The sequence below is a fragment of the Triticum urartu genome, chromosome 1A (assembly GCF_056163025.1).
Source record: "Triticum urartu cultivar PI428250 chromosome 1A, HENAU_Tu73, whole genome shotgun sequence".
Taxonomy (NCBI): Eukaryota; Viridiplantae; Streptophyta; class Magnoliopsida; order Poales; family Poaceae; genus Triticum; species Triticum urartu.
In genome coordinates this window covers 59415667-59437712 of record NC_141873.1, presented here as the reverse complement: position 1 = coordinate 59437712, position 22046 = coordinate 59415667, and the positions used below count along the sequence as shown (strand labels likewise).

Here is a 22046-nt window from a genome sequence, read left to right as displayed (position 1 = left end):
GAGGTGTCGCAAGCTCCCGAGGACGACGCCCCTGGATCACTGCTCGGCACGTGCTCCTCAGCACCTGAGCAGCCGGCCCCCGTCGCGGCTCGCTCCCCCGCACCATCACCTGGGGCGAGCTCGTCACCGACGGCGAAGAATGGGACCATGATGACGGGATTCTCGCGTGGTCCCCCCAAGCCAATTGGGCGCAGCCCCCACTCATCAAAGGAAGGCATGGTCGCGACGAAGGTAACCTTGTTCTCATTGCGGTACGGCGTGCAGCTCTTCCTAGGCATCTCATCCGGCAGAGGGACATCGGATAGCACCGTGAGCACAGTTTGCCGAGCAGCAAGAGTAAGCCCCTCCTCCTAAAACCTCATGTTGTCCCGACTGCTGAGCAAGTCCCACATCGGGTGAGAATGACGCCGAAGCGGGGCAACTCGACGCCTGACGAACTCCCTCACCACCATGTGCACAGTCACACCAAGGTCCTTTAACCACCGCAGCCTGGCCCAGACGGGGGCAAGGCAGGGGCTTGTGAGCCTCTGGTGACCCCAGCCGGAGTTTGGAATGGAAGGCCCCACCGGAGCCTGGAGCAGAGGGTTGAGCACGCCGGCATCAACAAACACCCATCGCGTGCGGAATTTGCTCGCGGATGAAGGAAGCTCGAAGTCGATCCCCATGATTGCCGTCGCTGCCACGGCCTGAAAGCCCTGAGCTCTACCGGGCACCAATGAGATGTAGCAAGAAGAAGTGGCGGAGGAGCGCCACGGAGGGGGTAATGCCCACCATGGCCTCACACGCGAAGGCAAATACAGCAAGAAGGGTCACAGATTGAGGGTTGAGATGAAGCATATGGATCTGATAGTGCTCGAGCACCACGTTGAAGAAGGCGGAGAAGGGAGGAAGCAGGCCAGCCCAGAGGGCGTCAATGAAGATCGGGATCTCGGTGACTGCCCGAGCCATGCTGGAGCGAGACGCAGGCCATGCCGGCGTCTCTCCCCACTCATTGAAGCTGGAGGCGAGCATGGGACGCACCTTGCCCATGGCCTCGTCGTTGAGCACCCGAGGCCGGCTGAGCGCCGGCTCGAAGGATGGAGGCGCAGTTGGCGAGGACATAGGTTTCTTCCCCTTGTCGGCTTGTTTCGGCGCCATGGAGGCAAAGCGGGCGGAACACTGGTTGGACTGGGAAGGCGGAACAGGGCGTCGAGGAAGCAGGGAGATTGGAAGATTGGAAAGCCAGGCGCGGAGGGGGAGGAATAACTATGCAAGAAGCGGGGCCGCATAGCCAGGCGGATTCAAAGGCAACGTGGGGAAGCGGAGACGCCCACGTCCAATCAACCGCCACGCGTCAACCGAGGCCACAGGCTTCTGGGGCCCACGGCGCTTCGAGCTTGACCCTTGGCTTCGCCGCGAAGCCAAGCCCGCGCGCACCTTGGGCCCGGGGGCTACTGTCGGCGTTCTGGGAACGGGGGTCCCCAGACTTGCCTACCTGCGGCCCGCGGTGTGGCTGAGCCAGCAGGCCGTACGGCCCATCTTCACCAACAAAGCGCTCCAAGACCCTCGCGAGGGACCAAGCCTCGCGAGACGGACGACGCAAGACCTCCTCTGGAGTGGCTTAGCTAGGCAGGCTCATGAGGAGCGGAGATATCAAGGTGAGGCAAACCTCACGAGGCTCTCGTGACGTGAGCCGTGACGATCGACACCAGGCGGGCGCCAGCGCGCACAACGTCCTTGTTTCCTCTTTGGTGCAAAGGGGGCAAGCGCAGCTGCGGAGTACCGATGCATCAGGCAAAGGTTGCCATTTCGGTGCAACAAGACCAAGACCAAGGACTGCAAGATGGAGGTCATCGTGGAGCCCAGAACAGCGTCACCACCAGAACTTTGTGCAGGCGAAGACTACTTTTGTCAGGATAGCTTGTACTAGCTGTCCCCCATCAAATTAGCCCGCCATTGTTGGCTCCCTTCCCGCTCGATATTTGGGAAGAGGACCAGGGCCTCTATAAATAGGACTAGCCACCATAGTAGAGGGGACGATCTCATCTCATCTTGAGAGAGACCACTCCCCACACACAAGCTCACTGAGCTCAAGAACGCCTCAACCTCAGGAGGCCATTCTTCCCTTGTATTGTTCATCATCAGCCCGAGAGGCAATCCACCACCACCACACTGGAGTAGGGTATTACACCACAACGGTGGCCCGAACCAGTATAAACCTTGTGTCCATCTGTGTTGTGAGTTCGTCGAGTTCGTCCGCTAGATCCTAGCAAGCTAGAGTGTAGATCGATTGAAGGGAAAGACTTCGCGTGCACCCCAGTGTTCGAACCTTAAGGGTTGCCGGGACCCCATACCCCGACACGGTTTGACCGGTAAAGATCTTCATAGAATATGTAGAAACCAATATGAGCATCCAGGTTCCGCTATTGGTTATTGACCAGAGATGAGTCTCGGTCATGTCTACATAGTTCTCGAACCCGTAGGGTCCGCACGCTTAACGTTCGATGATGATTGGTATTATGAGTTTATGTGATTTGATGTACCGAAGGTTGTTTGGAGTCCCAGATGTGATCATGAACATGACGAGGAGTCTCAAAATGGTCGAGACATGAAGATTGATATATTGGAAGGCTATGTTTGGACATTGGAAAGGTTTCGGATTAGTTCGGGCATTTTTCGGAGTACCGGAGGGTTACCAGACCCCCCCGGGGGCTTAATGGGCCTACATGGGCTTTAGTGGAAGAGAAGAGGAGGCGGCCAAGAGGTGGGGCGTGCCCGCCCCAAGCCCAATCCGGATTGGGAGGCCCCCCCTTTCCTTTCTCTTCCTCTTCCCTTCCTTCCCCCTCCTAGTTGGACTAGGAAAGGGGGGAACCTACTCCTAGTAGGAGTAGGATTCACCCCTTGGGGCGCGCCATAGGAGGCCGGCCGGCACCCTCCTCCGCTCCTTTATATACGGGGGAGGGGGGCACCCCATAGACACACAAGTTGATAATTGTTTTAGCCATGTGAGGTGCCCTCTCCACAGAAACACACCTCGATCATATTGTCGTAGTGCTTAGGCGAAGCCCTGCGTCGGTAACTTCATCATCGCCGTTGTGCTGGCGAAACTCTCCCTCGACCTCAGCTAGATCTAGAGTTCGAGGGACGTCACCGAGCTAAACGTGTGCAGATTGCGGACATGTCGTGCGTTCGATACTTGATTGGTTGGATCGCGAAGACGTTCGACTACATCAACCGCGTTACTTAAATGCTTCCGCTTTCGGTCTACGAGGGTACGTAGACACACTCTCCCCTCTTGTTGCTATGCATCTTCTAGATAGATCTTACGTGATCATAGGATTTTTTTGAAATACTACATTTCTCAAATAAAGTTGAGACACTTATTTTGAGACGGAGGGAGGGAGTACTATGCTAGCAGATCACTAAAATATACTTTCGAAAATTATAAGTTTTTACTCCTAAAACACAATCGTTTAGACAAAATTTAGCGAGCAGCATGCCTTCTTAGTAAAAATAAGCGAGCCGTTCGACTCTTACCCGACCGCACCGCAGTCGTTGGAACCCGCACTGCCGGCCATTTGCCACCTAGGTGATCGAGAAAATGAAACCTCCCATCACCCCACACCTCCAGTGACCCTCGCTGACATCGGAATCCTGCGTTTCAGACTAGGCGGAATTTCATCGTGACGGTGCCTATAGTCACATCCTCCTCCTTCACGGTGTTGTTGCTCCTAGCGCGGGCAAGGGCCATGTTCAGGGTCCCAGCTTCCGTCGGCGTCGGTGCCACCGGCCGAGCCACCCTTGTCCTCACCATTGACTTCCCGGGTTGGTCGAGCTCATCCACGATGGCACCGCCAACCGCCTCGCCAAGCGAGCTGGTCAACCTAGTGTGATCAACGAGCGCCAAGATGCAACCCTACTGGAGCTAAAACTGGCGTCAACCGGGAAGAGCACGTGCACGCTGCAGGCGTCGTCTAGGGTGAGCTCCACCTTGCGGGACATGGCTCAATATTTTGACACTTTCACATGAGTATTTATTTGGTTGTTTGAAGGGTTTTTATGGTTCTCACCCTTTTTAATGATAATCTGTGAAGAACAAATAGACCTTATTTTCCTACTTGATGTGTATGACCAAACACTTTTCGAAGGAAGTCAGCCAATACCCTTGTCATTGAAGCAATTTGGAGCAACTTCCCTTTTAAGTAAACTGTCATTTGGCGCACCAGAGAAGAAGACAACATCTTGTATGAGCATGACGTACAAGCGATTGTACAAGCCATCATCGCTCCCCTTATCTATCCAAATAACTTTTGTGAAAAGGAGAGGACGATCAGAGGCCATTTAGTCGGTTATTCAGAGATTGAGATCGATGATCATTCATACTATTGTGATACTTTGCGATATTATCGATATGATTCCTCCCCGTTTAATCTACGTGCATGTTTATTGGTTATTGCCCTATCACGCATAAGTAATTCCACATAGGCGTGAGAGATGTGGGGAATAAGTGAGATTCATTTGTGCCCATTCTTTATGTCCTTATTTGTGAAACTACTCCTATGATTGATTATTTAGTTGTATATATGTAGTGAGCACAATGTGTGTTGTCCAATTTAAGGGCTCAGACAACATGATCCAAAGACCTAAACAAATTTTTTGAGAGGTAAACTAAACTTTGTTACTCAATTGTAAGGTTTATAGAAATCACAAAAGGGCCATGAGGTATGCCCATCCACATGTGGCAACCCGCATCTAAAGAAGACAAAATTTTGGCTAAGTTGTGAGCTTCATAGTTCATGGCTCAACCTTCAAATATAAACTAGCAGCTAGTGAATTCTCTTGCCCGAGTAATGACTTCTCTAATAACCGTGTCATATCTTCCATCGGTTCCATTTGTTATCTCCGAAACAACTAGTTTGCAATCAAATGCATTAAAAACTTGATCCAAAGATAATTCAAGTGCAAGGGCAAGTGCTTCTAGAGTAAAAGGATTTATAATGTCGGAAAAGACCGACACAGGTAACACATATCGTTCAAGCCAGCCTCCCCTCCTCTTTCTACTGGGTCATGGCCATGAGCGCTTGGTATTATATGTCACTTGTGCGTCACTTTGTGGGAGCAACTAATTAAGGGGTGCCACTTCGGGGGAACCCAGCGGACACTTTTGGTGGGCTAGGAGTGCCTTAATTAGTTGCTCCCTCAAAGCGACGCGCAAGTTTCCAGCCGCCGCCATGTGTCGCATGCTGGGTGCACCTCGTAGGAGCATGCCTTTTTCTCTTTTCTGCACACATTTTTTGGGTTTTGACTCCCAGCCCACCAAAAGTGCCTGTTGGGTTCCCCCGAAGCGGTACCCTTAATAGTTGTTTCCTCAAAGTGGACACAAGCTCCCAGCCGCCAGCATGTGTCGTGCGCTGGGCGCATCCTACAGGAGCATGACTTTTTCTCTTTTCTGCACACATTTTGGGGGGTTTTGAATTATGCTTGGTTTTTCTATGTTGTTGTTGGAAAAAAATGGTAAGCTAAAAGGAAAAACACAGTTGTTCTTGCGAGGCACAACTGTGCTTCCTGAGAAGAAAAAAAAGAAGTACGCTTCCTAAAAAATGAGAAAAGCATAACCTATGCTTCCACATTGAGCACAATTGTGCTTCTCGAAAAAGGAAAAATCACAACTTGCGCTTCTATGAGATGCACAGATACACTTCCTGAAAAGCGAAAAGTGCGGTTGTGTTTCCAAAAGATTGAAAAAGCACAACTCTGCTTCTAGGTTTTGTTTTTTTTCCGGTTTTGGTTTCCCCCCTTTTTGTCTTTTTATTTTTTGTTTTTATTTCGGTTTCTGACTTTTTCGATTCCTTTTTTTTTGTAAAAAAAACTTCATCGAAACCTATTACCATGGGATCTAGTTTTAAAGTCTCGATGCGCGAAATTCAACGGCTCGTAATTTGGACACACAGTTCAAGAGATAATTTTTTTGAAAAAATAAATCTATGAAAAAAGGAAAAGCTTCGAGGTTACGACAATTGGCATGCACGCAGTACGTCACTTGTTCCCAGCAGAGAATGTAAGAGGGACTTTTGCAAGGGGTATCCTTAATCAGTGACTTTGGTGCTTTGCTGTCTGGAGCCTGCATATTGTTTAGTTTAGATGTGCCCGTTGCACTGTTCAGCTCGATTGACCTTCTATTTCGAGTTGTTCTATGGCTGGCCCGATTTCTCAACCCTCCGAACCGATGATAATCCATCAAGACTGTGAGGGGCACCTTAAGTGAATAGGTTGTCTTTAAAAGATTGGCACGATGAGAGCGATTGCGGTGTCCCTTTTTCTTTACCTTTTTAAATCTCCGGCGGGTGGCTTACGATCGACAGAAATACGGCCGATATGATTTTTGGCGTATTTTTTTTTTGCTGGTCGTTTTGTGTCATGTTGTCTTTCCGTTGAATACTACGTAGACCCCCTCTGATTACGTCTTTTACTTTTAGACAATCTCCTCCTAATTACGTAATTCCCGAAGGGCGCCTTCAACTATTCTACACCAGCTGGGCTCTCTCAGCGCTGGACAGCGCACGCCGCGCAGCTCGCCTTCTCCCTCCGCTAAAACCCTAGCCCGACGCCACGCAGCAACCTTCTAGAACCTTCTCCACGATGGCGTTCCTCCGAGCCCTCCGGCGAGCCCTCCCGCCGCTCTACTCGCCGGCGGCGCCTCTTTCCCGGCGCGCACCAGGTCCTCCTCCGCTCCCTTCCCGTCCTCTCCGGCTCCTGGATCCGATCGGGTTCCGGCCGTTCTCCGCCGCGGCCGCCACCGCCACCGCCGTCGCGCGGGCGCCGGAAATGGGGGCCAGCCTCTTCAGAGGGCTCACGGAGACCAGGTTCCCCAAGCGGCGCCCGGGGTTCGTGTCCCGGCGTAAGAGGGCCAGCCTACGACCCAAAGGTGCGGTGATCTGTGCCATTGCGCGTTCCTTAGTAGTCTAAAGATGGCGACGATCTGCACAATTCGTTTTGGATTATCACCATTTTAATTGTGCGTCGCTGCTGTGCCGATTTATGTGATTCATTCGAACTGCCTGCGCCGCGCTTGCAGTTTCAGTCTGGTTAACACTGCTGATGCTGCTGTTATTGGTTGGCAGGTCCGCACTACTGGGTGAGGTGCACGCCGGGGGAGCCTATCCCTTCGAGCCAGCCGAATAAGGGCAGCGTCCAAGGGAGGAAGGAGAAGAAGCGGATCAAGCAGCGCAAGGACTTCATCATGGTGTGCATTTGTTCAGTTCCCTGCAATGCTTGTTTTAATTGTGTGATGGGTGTATGCAAGGTTATCAAAATCTGTATGTGTCTCTGGAGTGGAAAAAATAACAGACTGATGAAATACTGAGAACGTAGGTAGTTTTAACAGACTGATGAAATCCTGAGAACATAGGTAGTTTTAACCAGGGGGGGGGGGGGGGGGGTTGAAATCCTGAGAATAGAAGTAATTTTTTCATGCTACTGAGCAGTGCTAAATATCATGTTAGAATTGGAACTAGCTAATCATAGTTTAGATGAGTAGTCGAGTGCGCATTTTAAAAGTATTGTGCTAATACAAACACCTACATTTTTTCTAACCCACTGTTCTTTATTCTTTCTTGCTTTTTTCCTTTTTATGTTCTTCTCATGGGCTTGAAGCTATAAGTTTGAAGTGCGTCAATACTTAATATCATGCAGCTTACTTTCGTGCTTCATATAGATTCAAAAACTTGTCTTGTTATAATGTAGTTCTATACCAAACTTTTGTTATGCTGTTCACTTATGCTCTGTCCATATGTCTAATAATTACCCAGACCTGAATTTTATATCTATAATTATTTCTTACATTCATTCATCTTGGTTCGGCAGGCTGAGAAGAGGAAGCGCAAAGCACAGTATTCTGTTGCTGTGAAGAGGAAGGAGGCAGAACGGACAGAAAGAAAGATGGCTGCAGTGGCAAGAGACCGGGCATGGGTGGAAAGGTTGGCAGAGCTAAAGCAGATAGAGGCAGAAAAGAAAGCTGCAATGGCTTGAGGAGCTCCTCTGGAAATGGCAAGGCGTCTAACTCGTTTCTGCTGCTCCGTTTCGTCCCTATTTTCTTTTCCAGATAGCTTGAATATGTTATGTGCTACAGTTGTCAACAATGGCACAACCCTTCTGGGTGAAACTTTGGCTGTACCCCTCCCCTCAGCAGCCATCCCAAAGTGGCGGATTTTGTTTTGATATGATGTTCTCAAATTTGTCTTCATTGTAATGAGATATCGGTTCTGTGTTGTATTTAGAATAAACCAAATGATCTTAGTTGTGTGCTGGTAATCAGAAATGACAAACGAGTGCAACCTTCTGTCACATTTATGGTAGAGAAGTTCGTATGGAGTCAGTATTGGAACTACTGTGATTGTATTGATCTACTGCTCATGTTCCTTGCCTCCCTTTGCATTCCACCCCCTCAGTTCTGATGTCCTGGAAGAGCAGTTTATGTTGTGTTGCAGAATATTGCATAAATGTCACAGTTTTAGAGAAGCATCTATGAATTAGATGCAGATCGTTCTTCCATAGCTTCCAACCTTCCATTGCTTCCTTGTTTTTTTGTCAGACATTTTCTCCATCCCTGCTATTCCAGGTGGCCCGTTTTCCTGTCCTGGGCACTATGACCCCAATTCTGCAGATTTAGTTGCCTGGCAATTGTGCTTCCAAACATGCAAATTGCAGTGGATGCACAATGATCCCTGTTGTTGCAGGGTACCTCCCCTACTGGAAGAATGCTCCTTGAAGGAATAACTGCTGCTGTTATAATCCCCATATAATGAGAGTCCATGAATCTTCAACAGGGTACTCAGATGACCTGTTCTAGTGGAATTTGATGACACTCAACTAAAATCACCGAATGGCTTCATTGCGGGTTGAGATTAAGAGTTTGGTTAGCGCTGAGTCTCCTCCGGGCTCTTACTTCTCGGAATCATTCCCCACTTGGAGGCTACCTGGGTTGCAAGGAGGTGAGTTCATTCAGCCTGTCTCTTTGCTTGTGTTGTGTTCCAGAATTTGCATTGAATCAGCATCTTGTTAGACAGTCATAGCTGACACGTGACACTAGTTGCTTTGCTTCCTAGAGACAGATTGTCCCAAACCTCAGAACACCTGCAATCCAGTAATCACTTAGCACCTTTTGAGATTCCGTCTAGTATTATTCTTATCGGCGAAGTTGCTGCACCGTCTATCGGGCATCAAGTTTTATGTGAAAAAGGTCGATGAGAATATATTCTATTCTGACCAATGCTAATCATACATGGTCACTGCACATTTCTTGTGAAACAGTTATTTCATTCTTATCAGTTGTTTGTCTTATCGTTACATTATTCTGCCTTGTATTAGAAGCGCCTTCTGAACTACTGCTGAGCTGTAAAGTCTTTCCTTACCAAACAACCACATCAAAAATACCATGGTCCATGGGTGCTGAAGTTGGAGAGCCTGTCTTAGGTTTAGCCTCAGTTTAGGGGTAATCATATCAGAAGGTAGACAGGCCAGAACATGACAACTATAGAAGTCAGACCAACAGTACATGTGCTGATATAGTCATATAGCTGACTCTCTGTGGATTTTACTCCATAGACATGCCATCACTTCTCTTTCAAACTCACCAACTAGATATGTACTAAAAGAAATGTAATACACTTTGGCTACCATAGTGGAGAAAGGTTAATGGGAATATATGCTGTTGTAACCAATACTGATTGTAGGTGATCACTGCACTTTTTTGTGATAAAATTATTTGATTTTTCTCATTTGTTTGTTATCTCATTATTATATTTTTTCCTTGAGTTAGAACTTAGTTCTTTCTAAAATATCGCTGAGCTGTATCCACTATCTTTAAGTGCTTTCAAATCACTTCAAAATACGACGGTCCATGCCATGAGTGCTAAAGATGGAGAGCCTGTCTTAGATTTAGCCGCAGTCTATGGGTCTACTGATATCATATCAGAAGGTAGGCATGACCAAAACATGGGAAATAGAAGTCACACCAACAGTACATGTGCTGATATGGTCATATATATATAGCTGACTGGATTTCCCACCATAGACAAGAAATCTCTTCTCTTCTGAATTCTCTAACTAAATATGCTTCAAATGCAAAGCATTCTACCAATACTGGATAAACTACACATGCCTTCCACTTCACCATCTTGTACTTTCCTCATACTGAATATCTACAGAAGATTAATTATTGGTCACTACCAGAGTGCTACTGAACCAACCCCTTGGCCATTTACCATCAAGAAAATATTATACATGAGTTGAGTTCCGATAGCTAGCCTAGTACATCTGTTCCCTCCTATCGCGGAACCATCGCCACCTGTAGCAAAAACCATAAAGCAGTGTTAGAAAAATCACAGGAAATAGATGGCCACAAACTGAAATTGCGTTATATTGGCAGTGTCATCATTACTTTTTTTATGTGTGCAAAGATTTTTTAATGAAGAGGCAGGTAAGCATGATTATGCAGTTGTGAAAACAGAATAGAAGGAACCCCCCCCCCCCCCCCCCCCCCCCCTTTGCTGAATAAGCACTATTCAGAAATAAACTAATCCATTTTTTTGCTTTAATCATGAGACTGTGGAAATGCATTTTGGGGGCTGAAACCAAACATCTGAAGAGAAAACAAATGCCAGTGAAAAGCAGCAATCAAACAGAAATGGTGTGACAATTTTATTTTGTTTTTTATTTTTGGCTGAAAGTACCAGTAGTAGTCCCAGCGTGGATTGATCTTGGACATGCGGTTTACCCCGTATGGGTACTCGGAGACGGAGCGGCGGGCGTTTCTGAAGGCGCAGCACCCGCAGGCGCAGATGCAGATGAGGAAGACGAGCACGATGACATTTAGCACGGAGATCTTGTGCCAGTCCTGGCGCACCTGCTCCATCACGCCGGCCTTGCACGAGTTACACTGGTAGCACAGGATGTTTGGGGCATTATTCCACTGGTAGCAGTCCTCGTCCTGCGCTCCGACCGGCATCCCCCCGCTGTATGTGCATGATGTTGGTGGCTTGCAGCATCCAGACTGCATGATAGTGCATAGTTCCATTAGTAATTTTAGCAGCAAAGCTATTAGTTAGAACTACAACTTGCACTAAAGTAGCAGAGGTGCAGGAGCACTGAAGATGCTCTGGGCTAGAGATTTAGTAGACCTAGTTTGTTTAGTTTATCTGAAAATGGGTTCAAACTTTGTCCTGGGGTCACACTCTTTACTGGGTTTTGAATCTTGGTAGTCAATAAATTTGATGTTTTTGTCCAAACAGACAATGAACATAAACCTGTGCTTGAGATATTTAAATTTACATAGATGCAACTGCTGAACTGGATCAATAAATTATCTAGCTATTTTTTATGTTACCATTTCTTTGACAATCTGTTATGTTTGTGCCCGCTATAGTTCAGATTATCAATTCTGCTGTACTACAACTACAAGTGCTGAAAGCAGTGGTGACAAATAGCAAGAGGAGCAAACATGGAAGAAAATGGACCGGTGGCTGAACTGCAAACCTGTATTGGCGTGAGATCATGCTGGAGGTAATCCATGGGAGTCCAGTTGGCGATCTTGGGGCAGGCCTTGGACCCGACGACGCAGGCCAGTGCGGGCTTCCAGTACTTGATGTCCTGCATATGCTTCTGGAGCCACGAGGAGTAGTCCGAGATGTGGTACTCCCTGTACGGCCTCCCCTGCACCTGCGTGCCGCCGCCCCCCGCCGTGACGGCGAACCCGAACATGGTGAGCCCGAGCAGCATGCCGATGAGGAGTATCACGGCGAAGAGGTAGAGCCACAGCGCCCATGCGACGTGGAAGCAGGCGCCCACGAAGCCCGCGAGGGAGATGAGGAGCACGATGAAGCCGATGATGAGCAGCGGCGTCTGCAGCATGGACGAGCACGTCGTCGTGGAGCCCTTGGCCAGCCAGAGCCCCGCCCCGATGACCGGGATGGAGGCCAGGAGCGTGGCCAGGTTGAGGTAGCCGATCATCATGTTGCTGAAACGCTGAGGGTAGTACATGCCGTTCATCTTGCTCCTGCTCCTGCTCCTGCTCCTGCTCAGGTTCTTCCTGCTCCTTCTCCTGCTCCTGCTCTGTTCTTATGTGCACTGCTGCTGGGCTTTGGTTTGGTTTATATGATACGGCTGGCTACGGTGTTCTTGGCTCTTGTTGTTGCCCTTAATTTGATTTGGCTTGTCTCACTCACTCTCACTCTCTCTTCTACTGATTGGGATGGTGGTAGTGTGTCCTGGAGCGGCCTGGTGCAAAGCAAGCCTTGCCTTTCTTCTTGCCTTGGAGGAACTACTTTTGCATCCTGGTGACTGTGCGTGTATGTGTGTGTCCCTGCAATGCGGCGTACTTGTGGGTATTCTAATGCTGGCTTTGGCTTTGCCTTTGTGGAGGCCGTTCTTTAATAATGCCGTGGTGGTTTTGGGAAATCTGAGGCGCCTACCCTCGCCTTTATTTACTTTGTTTCGGTTCGAACTTTCGCTTTTTTCGCGCTACGTGTTTGATTTCAACCCGTCGCCGTGTTTTCCGCCTTAGCAGTCTATTTCTGTCTTTCTTGCAAAAATACCATTTTACAGTAAAATAGTAGGAAGCACTGCCATTTTCAGTTTTTTCACATTCATCAAAGCTCAGCCAGTCCACAGGATAAGAATTGAAGAGCATCATGCCTTATAATACCAATAAACAAGGATATATATATATTTGAGAGAAGCATATATCTGTCTGTTTTCTTATTTGCTGGAATAAGAATAAAACCTCCCACAGATTTCCATGTTTGGCATCGATTCTCCATTGCCAAAAAGCATCGGAATTATGGCGCGGCATCGTCCTCGATGCGCGGGTGCCTTAGCCGCTGCCCGGATGCTTAATCATGAAGCAAAAACACATAAACACAGGAGATAGGTCCGGGCATCCGGATTCCGGCTTTCTGGACGACCATGGCCCTTCCTTTCTTTCTCCTTCTCCTTACATCAGAGTGCACGAAGCAGGCCTGCTTTGCTTTATAGCCATATTGTAGTACGACACAACCAGTATCACTTTGCATGCAAGTAGAAAAGATGGAAGGAGGGCCCTAAGCCAGTCGTCTTGCTGCCCGGATCAGTGGCAAATGGAAAGTGCATCGTATGCATAATGCATCCACTTTTCATCCTTTGCTCACCACCTTTCTTTCTCTCTTTCTTTCTCTTTGATGATTTGTGTATTCTCTTTGGGCAGGATAAGCTCATCAGGATGCCGGCGGCCAATCAGCTTAAAGCAGCGGATGCGATGATTTGCTCTAATGACAAATGTGGCGCCGCTAACCACATATACTTTTGAACTTTGAAGAATTTCCCTTTTTCTTTTTCACTGCCCCGAGACCCGAGTGATGGCGGATCGGCTTCTCTGGGATGTGAAAGGACGTTTGCGGTGACGGAAAGCGCGCACCGGAGACGCGTCGGGATCCGGAACCCCTGGGTGGCTCGAGGTAGAGCCATGCTATCAGCGTTTGATTTGATTATGAGATGTTTAAAGGAATGATGATCGTTGATATACTGACAACCGGTTTCCTTTGTCACTGGATAGGGTCACATGTTCATAGGTTACCTGAGTGAGTGATCGTGCTGTTGCTTGGACAGGAAACAGATGGTGCATCTAGTGGATGCGCTTTTTTTGTTTTGAACAGTCACATGTGGCTGCGGTAGAAAGGCCACTAAAGTCTCTCACAAATGGTTGATTCTCCTGTGATACATATATTGCACCAGAGTCCTGCACTCCCAAGTGCACAAGCCAGGCATCCTGCATTCTTTTTCTTCATCTCCTTCCTCAGCTTGTTCTGTACGACTGTACATAAATAAATTCCACGCTTACGTTGCGTGATAAACTAACACGGGGGTCATTAAATTTTTGACGAAACAACAGGGTAGTGCTGTATTTCATTCATGAAGAAGAGAGAGCAATGACAAGGGTTCACAAGGCAAAACAAGGGGAAAACCTGGCGCTGGGTACCAGTATAAACAGCCAGCTAATACTTTTTGCTCAGAAAAAGAACGAGTCGGTCGGCAGATCTTTTTAAAAGATCCGCCGCCCCACGGGCCGTCCGGTCTAGGTTGCCCAGTATAGTCCAGCGTACAATGCCTCTTTGCAACAAGAGTATTGTTTCAAAAAATAATGGTGACTATTGCAAAAGAACATTGTTTCAGAAACACATCGCTGGTATTGCAACAAGAGATTTGTTTCATGAACACATCGCTGACCATTGCAACAAGAGCTTTGTTTCAGAAACATTGGTGACGTTGCAAAGCAGCTCGGCATATGACCCCGCTTTGCGACAAGATCTTTCTTTCAAAAACATGATTGACTATTGCAATGAGAGCTTTGTTTCAGAAACATTGGCAATGTTGCAGAGCTTGTAAACACGCTGCGCATGGGCTGGGACGGATCCAGCGGGGAGGGCTCCTCCGACATCGCTCACGCCAATGGAGAGGTCGTGCGCTCGCCGCGCGCCGCTGGAACGACAACTGAACTGCACGGATCTCAAGAACTGTCGCTAACGGCGGTGGGTGGCTCGGCGATCCCAATCTAGATGCAAGGGCGGGAGAGTTGTGAGCGGCAGGGCGGCCGGCTGCCTGGTGTGAGCGACGGTGACGGCCGGCTTCCAACGCCCTCGCCTGATCTGTAGCAGGAAAAAGAGATGGAAGAGAAAGAGATTCGCGGGAAAGAAGACGATGCAGTTGCCTAGTTGCAGGAAACAGACGCAAATGTGGGGATGCTCTTGACCGTCTGATCAACATTCGATCCAACAGACACGGAGTCGGTGGACGTGCGTAGCTTTTCCCAAAAAGAAAGTGTAATGGGCCTAATGGCCTGGGCTGGCGGTATAGCCCGTTAGTCTTAGGGTTAATTAGAGATAAGGGTCGCTTTCTTAGGGGTTAAGTAAGCCTTGCTTGGGAGTCAAGTAAACCTCTCTATATAAAGAGAGGAGATGTATCAATCTAATGAAGCAAGAATTAAGAAGGAAATCCCTTCCATCTTGCCCGGCCGTGGGCAAAAGGCCCCCGGCGGGCCCTCTCGCGCCCTCCTTCTAGCAGCGCCGTAACAATTTGGTATCAGCTAGCTTCGGTTCGATCATGTCTTCACCGCTGCCCAACCCGTCTCTTCCGTTGCCGGTCACGACCGTTGCCCCGCTCCTGCCCGCGCCGGGATCCTCCGTCGCGCCCGCCCCCGTCGTCCTCACCCCGGAGGTGTCCGGGGCGCTGCGGGACCTAACACATGCGGCCCAGGAGATCCACCTGTTCTTGGCCGGGTCCTATGGGGCGCACCCGGCTGCGTCGCCCATCACCGCCACCGCGCCGCCGTGGCTGCCGTGGCAGCCGCCGCACCAAGCAGCCCCCGCCACGCTCGCCGGGCTGCTGCAGCTGCCATCCATTGCCCCGTCCTGGCTGTCGTGGCAGCCGCCGCACCAGGCGGCCTCCGCCGCGCTCATCGGGCTGCTGCAGCAGCCGCTGCAACTGCCATCCACCGCCACCACCGCCCCGTCCTAGCTGCCGTGGCAGCCGCCGCACCAGGAGGCCTCCGCCGGGCTCATCGGGCCGCTGCAGCAGTTGCCATCCACCGCCCCGCCCTGGCTGCAGTGGTAGCCACCGCTCCAGGCGACCTCCGCCGCGCCCGGCGCTCCGCCGCAGCAGCCGCTGCAACTGCAGCAGCCATCACCGGTCAGCTCCGGCCCCGCATCGACCGCGCCGACGGGTGTCCCGATCCACCAGATCAAGTTCCTGCCGTCACCATCACCGCTTCCCCAGGGCGTCCCCATCCAGCAGATCAAGCTTCCGCCGTCGCCGTCACCGCTTCCAGCTTGTATCACTACCCGCGACGTGTCGGCGACGGTGAGGCTGCAGGCTGCTGCACGCGGCCTCCTAGCGCGTCGGCGTGTGCGGGAGTTGCGTGGTCTGCAGCTGCCACTCCTCCCAGTTGCGCTTCGCTGCGCAAAGGACCTCGATCTCGTCGACTGCGTCGGGGATCTTGGGCATGCTGTTTTCCCCACGGACAACGCCCTCAAAGTCTGCGATATCGGCGGTTGGGGAGGCGCACCCGTCCTCGCCATTGTCCATCGACAACCCTCCACTCTTCTATGTGCGGTGCCGACCAACAGCCGTCCGGCGGGGAGAAGGCATGGTGTCACCGACAAGAGCGCACCTCGTAGCACCACTGCATTCCGCCGCCGGCCGCCGCGAGGACGCCTCTGCTGGTCGCTCTTGCGACCACTTCCAGGTGGCCATACACATGCACTCCTTTTGTCCAGATGATGTCCATGGGATCCAGGTGGCTGTACACGTGCACGTCCGACGTGCGGATGGTATCCACTTTTTGTTAAGAGGTCCAAAATAAATCATCCCGGTCCATTTCAGGTTGAGAGTAATAAAACAAGCCGAGATGTAAAAGGCTTGTTTTTAGGTGTTAGGTTTGTGTTGCCTCGAGTCATGGTTATAAGTTGGTTAGGCTGCAGCTTGAGGACAAGCTGCATGTCCAGGTGGGGTGTAGTGTTAGAGTACGTAATGGGCCTAATGGCCTGGGCTGGCGGTATAGCCCGTTAGTCTTAGGGTTAATTAGAGATAAGGGTCACTTTCTTAGGGGTCAAGTAAGCCTTGCTTGGGAGTCAAGTAAATCTCTCTATATAAAGAGAGGAGATGTATCAATCTAATGAAGCAAGAATTAAGAAGGAAATCCCTTCCATCTTACCTGGCCGTGGGCAAAAGGCCCCCGGCCGGCCCTCTCGCGCCCTTCTTCTAGCAGCGCCATAACAGAAAGATAACCCGGTGCTGGGTACTGGTATAAACGGCCAGCTAAAAAATAGGTAGATAGATAGATGTATCAAAGGGGGCTTGAATATCCGGTCGAGTTGGCTGATCCCGGCCACAGAGGCGAGCTAAATTATCTTTGGTCAAGCACTTTCCTCTGACAGCCAACCACGGCAGCATCTTTGTTCGAGGACCAGCCTTCACCAACCGAATCAAGCTCTTGTCGTCGCTACGCAGCGTTCCTTCAAACTGACAGAGGTGAGGCTCGAGCCTCATCTTGCAGGCCACCGGTGAAAATGAGCTGAGCATAGGAGGAATTATGCTCAAATTTCAATAGGCACAGGTGAGGGCCAGGGGGGAGCAAGGTGAGGATGGCACTGTTGAGAGTGGCGAGAGTAGACGTCGGCTCCCTCTTGGCAGACCCCCATCATCTCGCTGAATCCTTGAGCCCGATGCACACAACCCAAGGCGTGCCCATCTGACCAGAGTGAGCCCTTGCTGATGAGGATGGCACTCTTGCCATTGTTGATCAATGCTGCAATAAACAAACAATGCGAGTTATTGTTTCCACAATTCTTTACTTACTGGCAAAGGAAGTTAAAAGGAAGGATGGTAACTGCAACGGATTCTCTCTGCAGGGTCGTCAAACACGGATATATGCTGCCAAATGGATACACTGGATTAAGACACCGTGATCTATCAGCGTAAAAAGGATGGGGCCAAGGACAATAGAACTCAAATGAAACAAAAAACAGGGGAAAGAGATGACAAGATCAGAAGAACAGCAGCCTTACTCTCAGACGAAAAGATGAAACTCTCAGAAAAATGCACTGTACTTGTTTGATTGTCTTCTAAAATGCGCTCAATGGTGCGTGAATTCATCCTGGGCTCTGGAATGGGCAATCACCTTGTCAAATGCAACGAATGAATGATGGAAACAGAATTTGAGCTCGGGAGCAAATATGAAATTTCATGAAGCCGCTACCTTGTATTTTTGCAATATCTTATTCTTATGATTTAAGATGTACTCCCATGGTTTCTGAATAATCTGGTAATAAAGAGATGGATCTGGTCATAAAGAGATGGCCAGGTACAATTATCACATACTCCCTCCGTTCCTAAATATTTGTCTTTCTAGAGATTTCAACAAGTGACTACATACGGAGCAAAATGAGTGAATCTACGTTCTAAAATATGTCTATATACATCCGTATGTGGTAGTCCATTTGAAATCTCTAAAAAGACAAATATTTAGGAAGAAGGGAGTATAAGCTAAAAACATGTTAAGTCAGCGAACATAAAAATCTTGCAGTAGGTAAGCAGGACCAAATTTGGCAATAATTCCTAAACAAAAGTTGAGATTGCATGATACGATTTTGTAAGATCTTAAAGATATAATCAGCTGCAACCCATAATCCCCCCCCCCCCCCCCCCCCCTAAAACTAATCATTTAATGTATCCATTGCCTCCATCAAAGCATCCATGATGTTGTAAAAAAGGGTGCAAACCGTAGTGTCAACAACAAGCCCTGATTCATCAACAGATGTTTTCTTGACAAATCAACCTTGACAGATGAAGAAATAAAAGATTTAAAGGTTCCGTCCTGCACAGATTGGGAAAACGAAGTCAGGTCAGGATTGTCACAATCATAAATGTACGTGATGGCATTGGACTCAGAAAATCAGGTACTGACCCTGAAAGGTTGTGGTGAGATACATCCCTGGAAATGCAAAGTAACATGAAGCACTTACAAACAGATGTTTAAGTATGATAGAACAAATTCCAATGCGTTGCACCCATGAACTTTTGGATTGAGATATTTAGTAATTCAAGCTTAAAAAACAGAAGGAACTGAACCCAAGATTAGGCATTCATGCCATGTTCGAATAAGTCACACACGTATTGTTTAACAATAAATAAAAAATCAACTGATAAAATGATAATTTTAATTTTTTATAAGATAGCTTTGAGGTCCTGTGGTAATTTGTTACTGTAGACTGTAGTTTAGAAAGAGACAGCATTGAGCTGTCAATGGTCATACATGTCCAAAAATGCAAACACTGTTAATTCACCTCGATTAACTCAGGAATGAAATCCGCCGTGATGTGCATATGCTCCCAAATATTAGTAATCTTTTCACCATTAGCAAATGCGTCATGGACCAGACCGCCATTGTGGAGGTGGCCTGCGGATCAGGGACAATGACCATAGGATGCACACCTAACAGCTAAGCACCGACAAGAACACCACGGTGGCACCGTCACCCAGCTCAATATTGGCAGGCACACAGAAGAGACTTGTCTACATCGTTGAGAGGGAGATGTGAACCATGACAAGGCTTATCTGCCAAGTCCAGCGCATCAACTGATTCCATCGAAAAATTGGTACTTTGCAGGGAGCAATTGTAGTTGTTCCCGATATTTCCCATTCCCTGAAAAGAGAGACAACAACAACGAACTAGTTGAAGCTTCAAGTGAGATGCTCTTCTCATCAACTTTAGACATATATTTTCCGGCCTTGACTATCTCCCCCTTTTCCAATAAAGTTCTGATGACATCATTTACAAGACGAGAGCTAGGAGCACAACCACTCTTCTCCATTGATGAGAACATACTGTCAGCTTCCTCCACTGCTCCTTCTTTTAGAAGATTTTGTACCATTACTCCGTAAGTGGAAGCATTAGGCACCAACCCGCTGGCTGGTAATGCAGCAAATAAATCATTAGCTTCTTCTCTTCTTTCAACCTTGTACAATGCATTAATGATGGTATTGAGTGTTGTGATATTGAACTTCACATTCATTGCACGTAATTTCTGGAATAGGATGATCGCTTCATCTGCGCAATTATTTCTACAAAGTCCTCCAAGAATTATATTGTATGTAGAAATGCTCACCATTATTCCACTTTCGATCATCTCATCGAAGATTTTCTTCGCATCAGCAGTTCTCCCAGCACGAAATAATCCATTCAGTATGGTTTCATATGTAACAGTTGTAGGTTTAACTTTCTTATGCAACATTTGTCTGAACAGAATCAACCCATCATCGATCCTTCCACGTTTACAATATCTACTGACAAGTGTGCTATACGTAATGACATTAGGCTCAATGCCAGCTGATACCATGGCATCAAGTACTCCACATGCTTTGTCCATCTCGCCGACTAAGCAATATCCGTCAATCAGCGTACTAAACATACTGATATCAGGTTTCTCACCTATGTCTATAACCAAGTCAAAGATATGGTGTGCATCTATAACCCTTCCTTCATTGCATAGACTGTCCATTATTGAACTGAAGAGTGCAGTGTTTGGACGAGCAATACTTTTATTCCTCATTTCAGAAATCAACTCCTTCGCTTTCACCAAATCACCATGTGTACATAAGAACTGAACTAGGGAGTGATAAACAACTGTGTCCGGCTGTACTCCCGTACCAACAACCATCTGACTGAACTTATCCATGGCATCAGTCAGCTTACCCATTCTCCAATGTGCAGATATTAGAGTTGAATAGGTGACTACATCCGGACTCAGTCCTTGTCCCCGCATTTCAGTAAGTATAAGCATAGCTTCATCTATCAGCCCTCGTTTAGCATATGCACCAATTAATATGTTGAAAACTTTGCAGTTGGCTACAATGCCGCCGCCTTTCATTGAATTGAAGAGACTCATCATATCAGCAAAGCTTCCTTCATTGGCATACCCATGAAGAAGAATAGTGTAGGAGACAATATTAGGCTTGCTGCCCTTTCCAGCCATGGAAAAGAAAACTTCTGCAGCTTCTTTGGTTCTTCCATGCTTGCAGAGGGAGTCCATGAACGAGTTCCAAGTGACAGTATCTGGTATAAGACCACGGCTTGTCATTTCTCTGAACATTTTACGCACCTGTTTCCACCGGCCCAAAGTGGAATATCCATGGATCATGCTAGTATATGTCACCTCATCCGGTCGAACACCATCATCAACCATCTGCCAAAGGAACAACTCTGCCTTGTACATTGCTCCAGCTTTGCACAATGCATCGATAATCGAGCTATACGTCACCACATCAGGCACAACCCCTTGCCGCATCATTTCATCGAACAGATTGCATGCCTTGTCTACTTTGCCTTCCTTCAAGAAGCCGTGGATGACCGTGCTATATGCCACCATGTCGGGGGAGCAGGCACCTCCTTCCTTCGACGCCATCTGGAGCAGTAGGTCGAGCGCCTGCAAGCTCCTGCCATCTTCACACAAGCTCTTCAGAACGGTGTTGTATGAGAAGGCATCAGGCACACAGCCGAGGTCGGACATCCTATGAAGCAGCATATTGACAGCCTCGTCACTATGTTTTGCGCAGCAGAGGCACTTGATGACGGTGTTGGCGGCGATCTGGTTTGCCTTCAGGCCCGCCCTGAGGATGCGCCCAAAGTAGGCGAGCCCTAGGTCCGGACGACCCATACGGCAGCAGCAGTTCATGAGGATGCCGTAGGTGAAGATGGTTGGCGGCGCAACCCGCATGCCGGCTTCTTCTCGGCAGACACGGTTGAAGAGGGTGAGGGCGAGGGAGGGGCCGTCTCTGCAGGCCTCAGAGGGCATGGCACGGCCGAGGGCGGCAAGGAATCCGTCAAGGGAGCGCTCGGGAACCGGAGTGGCCTGCCGAAACAATTCGTCGAACAGGTGGTGTGCGTCTTGCGGGCTGAGCGTTCCGCCGCGGACGCGCTCCGTGGCCGCGGCAAAGGCGGCGTGGGGAGACCAGGTTGGTGAGGGCGGCGAGGTGCAGTTGGAGAAGGAGGAGAGGCGGCGGCGGAGGCAGACGCGGGACATGGGCATAGTGGAGCAATGGCGGAGGTGGATGCTGGACATCAGCGTGATGAAGAGGAGGAGCTGCGGAGGCGCAAGCCGGACGTCGGCTAGGTAGAGAAGGAGGAGGAGGAGGGTGAGCGGCGGCGGCGGATGCGGATGCGGGACACTCCGGCGGGGAGGCGCGCAAGTATATGTACATCTTTTTTTTTTGGTCGATTTTACTGCTTATTAATGATATCATACAGTATGAAATTTTTTGGGAGCGTAGCATACAGTATGAAAGTTTTTGGGAGCGTATCATCTGGCTTGGATACACAAACCGACGTCAAAGAGGATGCAAACGGGAGCAGAAGGGAGAGGTTGTCGGCATCGGTACAACAGGATCTCAGGTTACAAAAAGATGGTATCCAAGCCCTTAGCGTCCACTCTAGCTCAAACCGGCGCTTCATCCTTGATCTTGTTGATGAGGTTTTCAGTCAATGA

General features: G+C 48.9%; 3 protein-coding genes across 5 annotated transcripts; 1 reads left to right on the top strand and 2 right to left on the bottom strand.

The window, feature by feature from the left end:
• Positions 1 to 6509: 6509 nt before the first annotated feature.
• On the top strand, positions 6510 to 8322 carry LOC125546254 (uncharacterized). Its single transcript, XM_048710468.2, has 3 exons — positions 6510 to 6904; positions 7101 to 7222; positions 7843 to 8322. The coding sequence occupies exons 1-3, from the start codon at positions 6619 to 6621 to the stop codon at positions 8005 to 8007; spliced, it is 573 nt and encodes a 190-aa protein (XP_048566425.2). The 5' UTR covers positions 6510 to 6618; the 3' UTR covers positions 8008 to 8322.
• Positions 8323 to 9975: 1653 nt separating this feature from the next.
• Positions 9976 to 12355, bottom strand: TET6 (tetraspanin6). Of its 2 annotated transcripts, none has more exons than XM_048710462.2 (3): positions 11512 to 12355; positions 10754 to 11029; positions 9976 to 10324 (listed from the first exon to the last, which is right to left on the bottom strand). In XM_048710462.2, the coding sequence occupies exons 1-3, from the start codon at positions 12022 to 12024 to the stop codon at positions 10304 to 10306; spliced, it is 810 nt and encodes a 269-aa protein (XP_048566419.1). In that variant the 5' UTR covers positions 12025 to 12355; the 3' UTR covers positions 9976 to 10303. The 2 variants fall into 2 exon arrangements, with proteins under 2 accessions (XP_048566419.1, XP_048566411.1); XM_048710454.2 differs by having other exon boundaries at positions 10710 to 11029; positions 11512 to 12353.
• A 5864-nt stretch (positions 12356 to 18219) lies between these two features.
• On the bottom strand, positions 18220 to 21791 carry LOC125546243 (uncharacterized). Of its 2 annotated transcripts, none has more exons than XM_087546867.1 (2): positions 18470 to 21791; positions 18220 to 18379 (listed from the first exon to the last, which is right to left on the bottom strand). In XM_087546867.1, exon 1 carries the CDS (start codon positions 21621 to 21623, stop codon positions 19137 to 19139), a length of 2487 nt encoding a protein of 828 aa, XP_087402993.1. In that variant the 5' UTR covers positions 21624 to 21791; the 3' UTR covers positions 18220 to 18379; positions 18470 to 19136. The 2 variants fall into 2 exon arrangements, with proteins under 2 accessions (XP_087402993.1, XP_087402996.1); XM_087546870.1 differs by lacking the exon at positions 18220 to 18379 and having other exon boundaries at positions 19297 to 19474; positions 19671 to 21791.
• Positions 21792 to 22046: the final 255 nt, after the last annotated feature.

Coding starts and splice junctions, on each gene's coding strand:
- LOC125546254 (XM_048710468.2), top strand. CDS start 6,619: ATGGCGTTCCTCCGAGCCCTCCGGCGAGCCCTCCCGCCGCTCTACTCG. Junction 6,905..7,100: donor GGCCAGCCTACGACCCAAAG/GTGCGGTGATCT, acceptor ATTGGTTGGCAG/GTCCGCACTACTGGGTGAGG. Junction 7,223..7,842: donor AGCGCAAGGACTTCATCATG/GTGTGCATTTGT, acceptor TTGGTTCGGCAG/GCTGAGAAGAGGAAGCGCAA.
- TET6 (XM_048710454.2), bottom strand. CDS start 12,024: ATGAACGGCATGTACTACCCTCAGCGTTTCAGCAACATGATGATCGGC. Junction 11,030..11,511: donor ATGATCTCACGCCAATACAG/GTTTGCAGTTCA, acceptor ACTATCATGCAG/TCTGGATGCTGCAAGCCACC. Junction 10,325..10,709: donor CCACGCTGGGACTACTACTG/GTACTTTCAGCC, acceptor TTTTTGCTACAG/GTGGCGATGGTTCCGCGATA.
- LOC125546243 (XM_087546867.1), bottom strand. CDS start 21,623: ATGTCCAGCATCCACCTCCGCCATTGCTCCACTATGCCCATGTCCCGC.